General features: G+C 34.3%; 2 protein-coding genes across 4 annotated transcripts; one reads left to right on the plus strand and one right to left on the minus strand.

The window, feature by feature from the left end:
• Nucleotides 9,832–10,812, plus strand: LOC104770589. The gene has a single exon (XM_010495041.2). The coding sequence runs from the start codon at nucleotides 10,267–10,269 to the stop codon at nucleotides 10,693–10,695; it is 429 nt and encodes a 142-aa protein (XP_010493343.1). The 5' UTR covers nucleotides 9,832–10,266; the 3' UTR covers nucleotides 10,696–10,812.
• LOC104770588 (UPF0481 protein At3g47200-like) lies at nucleotides 10,686–12,457 on the minus strand. 3 transcript variants are annotated; one of them, XM_010495040.2, is made up of 3 exons: nucleotides 11,951–12,457; nucleotides 11,798–11,852; nucleotides 10,851–11,688 (listed from the first exon to the last, which is right to left on the minus strand). In XM_010495040.2, exons 1-3 carry the CDS (start codon nucleotides 12,308–12,310, stop codon nucleotides 10,943–10,945), a joined length of 1,161 nt encoding a protein of 386 aa, XP_010493342.1. In that variant the 5' UTR covers nucleotides 12,311–12,457; the 3' UTR covers nucleotides 10,851–10,942. The 3 variants fall into 3 exon arrangements, with proteins under 3 accessions (XP_010493340.1, XP_010493341.1, XP_010493342.1); XM_010495038.2 differs by adding an exon at nucleotides 10,686–10,795 and having other exon boundaries at nucleotides 10,910–12,452; XM_010495039.2 differs by adding an exon at nucleotides 10,706–10,795 and having other exon boundaries at nucleotides 10,905–12,452.

The following is a 12,676-nucleotide window of genomic DNA, read 5'->3' on the forward strand; positions in this document are numbered from 1 at the left end:
TTTACATATAAGTTTTGTTTTGTTGTGGGAATTGGTATGGTATATGTTGATATATAATATAAATTTTGTTAAATGTACACAATGGTAATGGTTGAAACTTGAAACAATTAATGCGAAAAGTACAAATGAAAGCATATTCATTGTTGAGATTTATATGCTTAAAATTTTTCATATTTGACATTAAAAAAATTTCTCAAATAAGATTCGGATAGTCCACGTTATGTTAGGTTTAGGTTGCTATTTGCTAGAACCGATATAATAAACTTTTGGAAGTTTTATAGAGCAATGAACAAAAATGGGTCGTAAACAGACGAGTATGCTTCATGCTTTCTCTCTTTTAATTTGAGTACCTTTTTAACAAACAAAAACAAAGTTAAAAGACTCTGAAACCTACGTTGACAAAAACAAAAACAAAAAAAAATAGAAAAGAAAAAGTGTTTTGAATTAGGAAATTTTCCTAAGTGTTTTGCTAAACAAATTAGAAATTTAGTTTCCATTATAAAATACAGGATTGTAATCTTACTGCCAATTCTTCTCTTTTTCTTGAGTAGTAGTCTCTCTCTTTCTCGTGACCAAATCTCTCGCCTCGTTACCACGTACCAGGATGATGCAGCCTAACCCTATTGGGCCTATTTTCAATATGGCTGATGTTGGAGTCCCACGTACCAGGATTATTTGCTAAACTTTAGCGATTACAGTTGATAATTATGATCACGTAAACGACGTAGACAAAGACCTGATGGAGGATTTGAGAGACCATCGAGAACCATGAGATCAGTGAGCTCTTGTTTATTGTATTGAAGAGTTTCAGAATAAGAATCTCTGATCTCGTCTTCGGTCTTCCAACCCCCAGACAACATTGACCAAGTCACTTAGACCAACGCCTATATTATGAGTCTTTGAAACAAAGAACTCCAAATATACTTGCTTGTGCTCCTCAATCATTTGGAGATGTTTTTTTATCAGTGCACTGGTGATAAGGGCCGCTTGAGAGGATCTTGGGCGCATAGGTTGTGTCATTGGTCTGTGTGACAGAGTGGGCAACTCAGTAGATGGAACACGTTTTTTAAGAGCAAGGAAGCTTTCTCTTCTTTGTCTACTTTCTTCAAATTATTGGCTCCAACGATCCACCTAAATAATTTTACTAAGAGAAAGGAAACCACGACACTTTTCTCTAGAGAAGCTTATCAGTGACAACAAAGTCAATAGGTAGCTAGGTGTGATTAGTGGGTAATTAATTCTCTAATATTTTACTAAATCCGGATCCATATGCAGTTATCGTGTCCATTAATTAAGATTCATGATATTATAATTGTCTAGATCCACCCCAATCGAAGAGTCAAATATAAATAAATACCCGATTGGTTTTTGGACTTCTTGTAGAAGATGCTACTGGAGCGTTACGAGCTACAAGTCCACGATATGTTTGGGCAGTAAATTTTTTAATTTTATTGTGATAAAAATAGGAGACTACGTCTCACTCTTTTCACTAAATAAAAAACCACAGTTTGTACTATAACATATCTCTTTAAGTTTTGCTATATATTATTACTATTTCTTAGTATGTTAGTTATGCTTATTTTTATTCTCGTTCTCAAAACCAGTTAAAGATACATGGATGTGTAGACAGCTCGGTCATGTAGCTTGTCATTACAAGTCAGTTGACATTGTTGGTCGGTACAACCTATTCTGAAGAACCAGAATGGTTTGCGCGCTGCATTTCTCAATTGTAGTCTTAAATGCATGAAGACCAACACCTAATGGAGGATTTGAGAAAAGAAGGTGGAAAATATGGTAAGTATTATTTTCCTTAGGTCATTAGCGCTTAATTACGCATATATAAGAATATTTCAAGATTACTAATGAATTGTTTGATGTGCATCTCACCAAAAAAAAAAAAGAATTGTTTGATGTGCAGGTAACTTGGTAAATATTGTGATCGGACGACCTAACCCGAATCATGATCCCACACCAGAAGTTGGAAAGGTTCGTCAGTTCTTTTTTTTTTTACTAGTTTTAATTAGTTTTGGTTATCTAGCAACTATGTATAACTTCTAATGATATACGTAACTGCAGGTTTTTTTAGAGTATGGGAATGTGGATGATGCATCAATGGCTAGATTGGGGGATGAATGAAATATATATATATATATATATATATAATTAAGATTTAGTACTATGTATACTTAAAAATTTTGAATACATAATACTAAAAAAAAAAAATTTAATAGTAGAATAGTTTCTTTGGGTATCATTCCAGTATCATTCTAGTTCTATTGGTTTTAACGTGTTAAAACTGACTAGTCCCTATCTGATAAAGCCTGATCCTCCTCTATGGCGCTTTTTTTATGGTGGACTGATTTTGGCTAAGTTTGGTTGGTCCCATGACACGACGGTTTTGGTTAGTGTGAAACATTCAAAATAGTAATAATAGTTGTGTTGTTGCAAAAATAAACAATGTTTAAATTGTGAAAATTGGAAAACTTAATGTCAAATACTTTGATATTTTTAATAGCATATCTCTTTAAAATTTGCAATATTATTATTGTTAACATAAAGATACATCATTTGGGCATTTTGAGTTCTCTCTTTCAAGTTTTCTAACAATCTGTACTTTTATATTCACACATGCAAGTGGTATATGCCCCGAGGTGAAACCTACAACTACCATGAATATCCACAGCTCGGTCATCTAGCATTTTATTGCAAATCGCTTGACATTGTTGTTCTGTACAACCTAATCTGAACAACTGGACCTTTTTGCAACATTTCTCACGATGGTAGTACTGGCAAATGCATGAATCTTCTTCATCACAGTAACTTCCAATCGAACCCTTAATCGATGATGCACACCTTGCAGCACAGTCTGCACACGCACACATCCGCATTTGCTATTTCATTTAATACAATCCCTATTTGATGATAAGTTTTCAAAAAAATAAGTTATATTTTCATATTATATTACGCGTTCAAAAATTTGCTTGTAGTTGAATGATTAGAAAAAATTAAGTTGAACATTATTCAACTCATTTCTCTGCGAAATAGTAGATGAATATGTTGAACAATTTTTCTTTATAATTTGTTTATTTTTAAAAAATTTGATTGAATGAGTTGAATCAATTTTTTAACTTATTCATCTCAAATGGTAAAAAACTGAGATGAATGGTCATTCAATTTGATAAATAACCTCTTATCTTGAGTTAACCATTTGCTAGAATATAGCATGGTATTCTCTTTTTGTAAGAATATATGAACATCTACAATTTTTATAAAATACAAATTTTAAAATGAATACCTGAACAAAGGAACACGCCAAAGAGAAACGTAGATATATTCATCATCTTAATAGGACCTATGAAGGATTGGTTTGTTTTATGTAGGTAACTAGGTATATATAAGAGACATGAAAAGATAGATGGGTTATAGGGGGGGGGGGGNGGGGGGGGGGGGGGTATTCAACATGATATCTTAAGAATTTGGTAGGATTTTAATATTTTAGATTTTTGAAAGATTTAGGAGACTTTTAGGAGATTTGATTGTGTTTTAGAGGGGGTTATTCAACTTGATATTTTAAGGATTTGGTAGGATTTTAATATTTTAGAATTTTGAAAGATTTATGAGACTTTTAGGAGATTTGATTGTGTTTTAGAGTTTTTCTTTTTTTCTAATAAAGAAAATGAAATGTGTTTCAATGAGATTCTATAAAATTTTATTAGTAAAGTTTGGGTAAATTTAAAATATTTACAACACAAAAAAAGAAAATTATATGCCAAAAAAAAAAATTATGCTTATTTATGAGAGTCTAAATTTGGTCAAGATGATCCTCTAATAACATATTTGATTATTGGGATTTGAGTTCTTGATTAAAACCTGTAACATCCGCGAACCAAAAAATTTTGTGGTTTTGGTGTGGGTGTCGATCGACACCCTTGGTGTATCGATCGACACCATGTGTTTCGGTTTGGTCGAGTTTGTTTTAATTGCTGTTTGGTTCATTTTGGTTCAATTAGAATCCCTAAATCGTTTATAACTGACTAAACGACAAATTGAGGGTTTTGGAAGAGTTTTGTTGTCGCCGTTGAGTGAGAAAAGCGAAAAAAATGAGAGAAAACGTTTTCTGTGAGTTTCTGGGCTGGTTCTTGGTGTTTTGGAGAGATCTGTGGCTATAGAAGAGATAGATGTTGCTGGGAACAGAGGAGAAGCTCCTGGAGGTGTTGTTTCCATCGATTTCTCAATCCAATCTTCCTGTATTTGAGGTGAGTGCTTGACCATGGTTGATCTAAGCATGAGATCTCTTTTGTTTGGGTGTTTTCTTTGTTGTTTGTGGTGTTTGCTTGCTTGGGTTCGTTGTATTAGTGTTTACCAGAGATTCCCGAGGTCTTTGGGTGAGTTTGAGACGGTTTCGAGGTGGATTGAAACGGAAGTTCGACGTTCGGGTTCACGCAGATCGTGTCTGCAGAAGAGGCATCGATCGACACTCTAGGAGCATCGGTCGACACCATTTGGTGAAGCATCGGTCGACACCTTAGTGGCATCGGTCGACACCATTTGGTGGAGCATCGGTCGACACTCTCTTGTAGCATCGGTCGACACCAGTCTCAACCGAGACTTGTTTTCCTAGTTTGATGTATTGCTTGTGTTTTGTTTGCTTGCTTAAACATGAGGGTCTCATATGCTTGTGTGTATAACCTAGTAGATGGGAGGACGGCCTAACTAAGTATTTATGATAATACTTACGCATCTCAATTGTTGTTTGTGGTGTGCAGGTAAAGAAAAAGTGTGATCGTGGAATCAAAGGCGATGAGGAGGAGGATGTTCTAGAGGCTTGATTGATTGTGGTCTAGCTATTGTTAGGTTGCTAGTATTGAGTTGATAGAACATTGTAGGATGTTGGAACTTTGTTATTCATTGTTGGTTGGATTATTGCATTATTGGTTACTGGATTATTATTGTTAGAATTCTTATTGGATTAATGGAATTGTTTTATTTGGTTATCCGCTGTTGTTGATTGTTGCTAGGATGTTAGAGGGTATGGGACCAATAGAGAATTATATTATATGATATATAAAAAAAAGGGTTGTTTCAAAACCTGCAACAAAAAAAAAAGCTTCAAGTGAGATGAAGAAGAGAGAAAGAAAAAGCTAAGCGAAAAAGATGAGCAAAAGGAAGAAGAAGTGACGAAAAATATGTAGTATGCTTCAAGTATTGATTTTAGAATTATGGATGTGACTTTAAAATATTTAAAGCCATTCTTTATGGACTATATGCTTAACATAACCAAAAACATTTAAAGTTTGAAACTCTAAATAAGTCAAAGTATCTACCAATAAGTTTTGTTTTGTTGTGGGAGTTGGTATGGTATTTGATATATAAAATAAATCTTTTAATGTACACAATTGTAAATATCAACACAATGGTTGAAACAATTAATGCTAATAAGTACAAATGAAAGTATAATCATTGTTGAGATTTACATGGTTAAAATTTTTCATATATGACATTAAAAAAATTTCTCAAATAAGATTTGGTAGTTTGCATTAGGGAGATTTACTCAGATCTTATACATTTTTGGTAATATTATCAAAACCAACAAAACTTTTTTTTATATTACTAAGACATTTCAGGTATTTTGAAAATACGCAGTGTGCCTTTGTTTATGTTACAGGCCGTAACGTGTTATAGAGGTAATGACGGCTGAGTTATGGTATGTTGGAGCTGATTTATGGAAAAAAAACATTTAGTAAGAGCGGACGGCGGACTTAGAGCATAACTCAGCCAAGCGTTACGGCTGACTTTATGAAATCCGTCCTTACGGCTGAGTTTTCACCCGATGGTTGAGTTGTCAAAATTTTAACTGAGTTATCACTACGACACGGCTGAATTAACTTTTTCTGGCTGGCTGAGTTATGAACAACAGCTGACTTATGAGATGTCGTTACAGCGGAGTTATGGTTAAAAACTATAACTCAGCCGTCATAAGCTGACTTATCGGACAATTCGGCCATTTTACAGCTGACTTAGTAGCAAAAGATTAATTACTAGAATATCATTCAGTTACGGCTGACTTACTAAATGATACGGCTGAGTTACAAATTTTCAGTTGATTAAGCGGCTGAATTTGGCAGCCATTTTTTTGCTTTTTAATTACTGTAATAGTATTCATGTTGCGACTGAGTTATAATCTTGTTTGATGGCTGATTTACATGTTCGTTTGGTGGCTGACTTGCCACTTCGGACACATCATTCATGTCATCATTCCATGTCATCATCTTCTCCGAAAATACGAAACGTCGTTCCTTCGACTCTTCTTATTCAACTGGTTCAAAAGTGAAGGATTTACATGTTTTCTACCTTTTTCTTCACCTTGTTCTTCCCCCTGTTTTTCTCATTGTTTTTCACTTCTTAATTACACTCATTCTTATTATTTTTCCTCATTCTTCTTCATTTTCTTTCATGGATCAAGTTCCAGTAGTTGTTGTTTTCGGTAATTGGGTAAAGAAACACAAATAGATATTTAACACCGATGATAGAGGGTGTCGAGTTTTGCAGATAGATACGGAAACAACGCACGACAAGTTTACTTTAAGTTTATTTATTGTTATAAGTCAGCCACCAAACATTATAACTCAGCCGTCATATGAATCTAAGAGACCTTTCGTTTTCCCTTAAGTATTATAACTCAGCCGTGAAGTAATATAAATCAGACGTTCACTTTTAGTTTATTTCTTGTTATAAGTCAGCCATCAAGCATTATAACTCAGCCGTCATATGAATATACGAGACCTTTCGTCTTCCTTTAAGTATTATAACTCAGCCGTAAAGTAATATAAATCAGACGTTCACTGTCAATAATGACGTGGAATCGTTTGCTGATATGTACCTTTCTTAATATTTTCGAAATTAAAAGTAAAAAACAAACCCAGGATGTCAATTGTAATTACATATCAGGAATAAACCAACTTTTAGATAACATCTGAGTAATTTTGTCTTTGCATTATGATAGCTTTAGGTTGCTACTTGCTAAACCTATATAATCTTTTGGAAGTTTTATAGAGCAAACAAGAATGGGCCGTAAACAGACGAGACGAGTATGCTTCATGCTTGCTCTCTTTTAGTTTGAGTACCTTTTTTAATAAACAAAAACAAAGTTAAAAGTTAAAACATTCAGAAATCTACGTTGAAAAAACAAAAAACAAAAAAAGACTAGAAAAGAAAAATTGTTTTGAGTTAGGAAATTAATTATTTTGGAGCATTCTCAAAATATCCTTTTTTCTATGTCCTTTTTTTAAAATATCCCTTTATGTGGACCATTTTCAAAACTACCCCTCTTTATGTACAAAATGATCAAATTACCCTTTTTTTGAATGACAACAAAAATGCACAGTCACCAAAATATAAAAAATTGCCGCAAAAAAAAAAAAAAATTTCCCGCCAAAATCGAAAAAAATTTCCACCAAAAAATAAAAAACATTCCCGCCAAAATTATAAAATTAGGTTTTCCTGCCAAATTTTATGAAATTTATACCTTATAAAAATCTTGTAAACGCTTTAAAAATATTATAAAAACCTTATAAGAATCTTGTAAACCTGCAACAAGGTTTTTATAAGGTTTTCATAAAGTTTTTAAAAAGTTTTTTTATAAGGTTTTTATAAAGTTTTTATAAGACATTTACACAGTTTTTATAAAAAAATTATAAGGTTTTTTATAAGGTTTTTATAAGATTTTTACTTATAAAAACTTTATAAATGTCTTAGAAATATTTTTTAAATCGTTTAAAACCTTATAAAAACATTATAAAAGCCTTGTTAATTTTTTTGGCGGAAATTTTTTTTTTGTCGAAAATTTATGTCAATTTTTTGTTTGACAAACTTTTTTATGGCGGGAAAATATGTCGAAAATGTTTTTGGTGGGATAATTTTGTTTTTTGTTTTATTAATTAAAATATGTTTCATGTAAGGATAAAATGGTCATTAAATATTAAAAAGGGCAAAAATGAAAATGAACCAAAAATGTATTTTTAAAAATGGATATATGAAAAATAGTATTTTTAACAAATTCTTAATTATTTTAAGTGTTTTGCCAGTTATTTTAAGTGTTTTGCTAAACAAATTAGAAATTTAGTTTTCATTAAGGCGTGAGACTGCACTGGTGTCGGTACAAGAACAAAACTTTAGAGCTCGTACAGGTAAAATATGGGAAATTAAAACTGTCCCGAAGATTAAAATGTTTTTATGGTGTGCCTTGTCTGGTGCGTTGACAGTTTCTGAATGCTTACAAGCTCATGGTTTAAACTTTAAATGCTGGTTTAAGTTGCTCTATTTGTCAGCATTGGAGTCGATTAGTCATGTTCTCTTCCATTGTTGGCCAGCACGTAAAGTTTGGGAGATCTCTAGTATTCCTTTGCCTTCAAAGGAGTTTACAGATTCTATCCATGGAAACCTAGATTTTGTTCTAAAGTTGATGACAAATGATGGATTGGCCAATAAGGTGAAGGTGGCGATTCCTTGGTTACTTTGGGGCATATGGAAGAATCGTAATGAACGAGTAGACGCTGGTAATCAGGGTGATTTGGCTGTTCTTGTTGATCATGCACTTGAAGAAGCCGAGACATGTCATATATTAATGAATCTCATATGTGTGGTGGAGTATGGATTGCGCGTGATCACAATGGTGATGCTGTTTTTCATGCGGGGGAGGCTTTTTTACCCGTTTCGAATCGCTGCAGAATTACGGTGTATCCTTTGGGTTTTACAAAGTCTTCGAGATCTTCGGTTGGACAACGTTGAGATTTGGTCTGATTGTTCTCCTGCTGTTGATGCGGTGATTGATTCTCTTAACTGGCCTCGTTATCGTTCATATAAGATTCATCGTTTACTACCAGGTTTTAGAAAAATAATATTTAAGCTCTCGGCACCAAATGCGAATTTGATTGCAAAAGACATTGCTAAAAGTGTTACAACTACAAGTGAAGGGCGTTTTAGATCTTATCTAGCTAGTGGAGGTCCTACTTGGCTACATACGCGTATTGAAGAAGAAAAGAGTGGAAGGTTTTTTTTGGGCTAATTCTCTTTATTCCTAGGCATTTTCTTTTTCTTAGAAGCTTTCTTGCATTGTTATAATCTGTAGTACTCTGCTTTTGTTCTGTTTCAGTGATATCTAATAAAATTTTCAGACGGCAAACAAAAAAAAACTTTGGACTTTTATTCCCAAGTTCTTCTCTTCTTCTTGAGTAGTCGTCATTTACTTTCTCGTGGCCAAATCTCTCGCCTTGTTACCACGTACCAGGACGATGCAGCCTAACCCTATTCTCAATATGGCTGATGTCGCTATCTCGCTGATTTTGGAGTCCCACGTACCAGGATTATTTGCTTAACTCTAGCGATTACAGCTGATGATGATCATCATGTAGACGATGAAGACGAAGACCTAATATGGAAGATATATCTGTTTACATACCGTTCTTGAGTTTTTATAATGGAAAGAGAGTATTTTGCTGATCGAGTCTGCATGTCCAACAACATCTGAATATATGGTAAAAAATAGATCTGTCTGTTTAGAAAACTTATCAGCAATTATAGCCTTATAGCTTGGGTTACGCAATTTGGGGTGTTGTGTTTTAAAGGGTTCAATTATCATAGGAACAAGACTGCTGCTGTTTAAGTTATAAAACTTTGGAAAACATGGAGCTGCCAGGATGCTTTATGGAAAATGTGACACTAGGGACTAATTTTTTTAATTTTTTTTGAGTATATGAGTTTATGTCTATTTTCATGGTTACCTCATTGTGATTTTGGTTTTGGCTTAACTGGCGCAGGTAAAAAAGGGAATAGTAGCTGCCAATAAGATCTCTTGCCTTCACAGAATTGTATTCACCTTATGTTTACTATATCCTTTTCATATGCGCATCTATTATTTACAGTGTTTGTGTATATATTTGGAATTGGACTACATACGTAAATGATGTGTAAAAGTCACGGGTATATGACCTCTTGTTTAAACTCTTTTTTCTTCATTCGTATCACTTTTCTAAAAGTACATGTTAATTTCCTAGAAAATGAGTTGTGGAATAAAGGAAGCTTCCGCGTTTTCTCAAGTCAAAGAAATACGACTAAGTAATAATAATTCAGCCAAAACACAGGTCTCTTTCTCTCATACTGAAAGATCTAAACATTTTCAAGGTCTCTGTCTCTGGTATATACCTTCTTTAAGTTCGACAAAGAAGCAAATATAGTTTGTTAAAAACTCATTTATCCACCCCTAGAAAAATGTCTACAGGATGTCTAAGCTGCTTCAAGAAGAAGCAAAGCAAGAAAGAAGACAAACCCGTGAAAACAGAGAGGTTGCCAGAGCCACTTGGAGAAAAAGAAGATGTTGAAGAAAGAGAGGTTATACAACAATACAAATTTCTGAATGCAGAGAGATTGCCAAAGCCAGTTGAAAAAAAAGAAACAGATGTAAAGTGTAGCGCGTACAAGAAGAAGAACGAGGAAGACATATTCAGACCCGAACCAGGATCAGGATGGTCCTACCACTCACATGTAGGCAGCAGCGATGTTGAACCGAAAGTGAACGAATATTATGGAGATCACTACACAGGAACAGATGCATCTTCTTCATCAATGAATAATGAATTCAACAAAGTGAAGACCTTTGATATACGAGGAGTCAAAGTAGCCACCACCACGGCCAAGTGAATATGAGAAAGAGGTTATGCTTCGTTCATCACATGTTAACTTTGAGCAATTGATTTCTACTTTTATGTATCTGGTTAGATATTTATCAATGCAAGCATATCTGTTTGAAGGTTCAAATATCAACATCAAAAGTGTTAATAGCAAAAAAAAAATAAAAAAAAAAATAGATTCAAGAATCATCAGTACACTTAATTTACTTATTAACTTACTTAACTTTAAAAAACATTCAATGTGGACAAAGCATCTTTCACTTTCCTTTCGGAGGACGGAAATAACTATAAGCTGCAAAGAAGACTTGCAAAGCTGCAAACATAAGAAGCAACAAGGCTGCAAATGACGATGCAAATGTCCATGGACTATCGAAATGCGTATGAACAAATTCAGCGCAGTGAACATGGAACCCTTTCGAAGTATACTTGTTAACTCCTTCAAACACCTTCGCTAAATAACTCTTCTCTAAGTCAAGGGCAATGTCTTTACCAATGCTTTTATAAAACCTAGACACTTCATCCTCTGTTCCAAAATAGTTCTCGAGTATTCTTCTTTCACTAAGGAACGCTGCATCGCTCTCTTCGTTTATAAGACAAGCCATGAAAGCTACGTAGCTCGTTATGTGGTTCGATGAATCAGCATATAACTGCTCAAATGCGACACAGTTTAAAAACACTGAGGCGGTGAAATCATCCATGACTACCGGAGGAATATGAAGCACTCCGTTACTATACCCTATGTCTAAGATTGAGTCTGTGTTCTTCCTTGCTTCAAATTTGATTCCCCGAAGATGAAGCTTCTTGGCTGAGAGAACGAATCCGAGATATTCATGATCTGATGATTTACTGCTAGTTTCTCCATGTTTCCCCTCGGAACAACATAGGATTGTGAGATAGTTATGATCTTTGATGCTTCTTTGAGACGTAACAGGAACAAAAGTCTTACGTATCAAATCAAGGAGATGTTTTGCTTCAAGACCATAATGTTTTTCCCAAAACGTCTCTGGTTTTTGTAATGAGTAGTCAAAGAATTCAAAAGCAATCTCGTTTAGACCACTACAAGTAACTAACTTCGACGTTTCGAAGAGAGTTTGAAGAAGAAGATAAGGAACCTGGTTTTCCAAAAGGAGAAGATCGGCTCGGATCGACGGCAAAATCCATGGCATTCTGAAAATAGGATCATCAAGATTTGTGTAAACAACTTTCCCGGAAACAACAAAGAACAACGTGAGAATAAAGCAACCATCAAGAACCATCATTTCAACCAATTTTTCAGAATCAAAACCAAGATCCTCGGAGTAAGACCCTCTTATAATATTTTCCAAACTCGATACAGCTTTGACCAGTTCTTGAGGATCAATTCCTTTCTCTTCCATTTTAGCCACGAAGAACTTCAAGAACCGGCGTTTATGTTGTTGTGTCATCTGGAGATGTTCTTTGCCGTGATGGTAAGGACCAATGGAGAGGATCTTTGGTTCGTAAGCTTTGAGGTTGATTCGTGCAAGGCTCTGTGGGATTCTCACGATGCAACATGATTCTGAACCAGCTGATTCTCTCAGAAGCTTTCGACCAATATCTTCTGTAACTAATCGATATATGTCCACGACGGTTGATGTCGGATCCATTAATTCAAACCTTCAAAACTACCTCAGGATGTCTTCTGGTTAGGTGGAAGACTTGAAATACTTTTATTAGGAAGGAGGAGTGAAATTTCGCACTAGCAAAAATGTTGACAAGTCTACACGTTAGGTCGGCAGAGGAACAAAAGTATTGTTTTTTTGGAAATACTTTTCTTCTTTAACTTTCTGCAAGAGATAACAATTATTATAATTTTTTTTTAGTCTCCACGTTTGTTTTTTCTTTGTAGTTTTGACTAAAATTTGGACAACTCTCCATTTACTTTTCAGTCAACTTTCAAAAAGCCACATAACACGCTTACAGTAGTATAATCTACAAGAACTATATATATACATTACAGTAGTAATCGACAA

The sequence above is a fragment of the Camelina sativa genome, chromosome 20, assembly GCF_000633955.1.
Source record: "Camelina sativa cultivar DH55 chromosome 20, Cs, whole genome shotgun sequence".
NCBI classification, from domain to species: domain Eukaryota; kingdom Viridiplantae; phylum Streptophyta; class Magnoliopsida; order Brassicales; family Brassicaceae; genus Camelina; species Camelina sativa.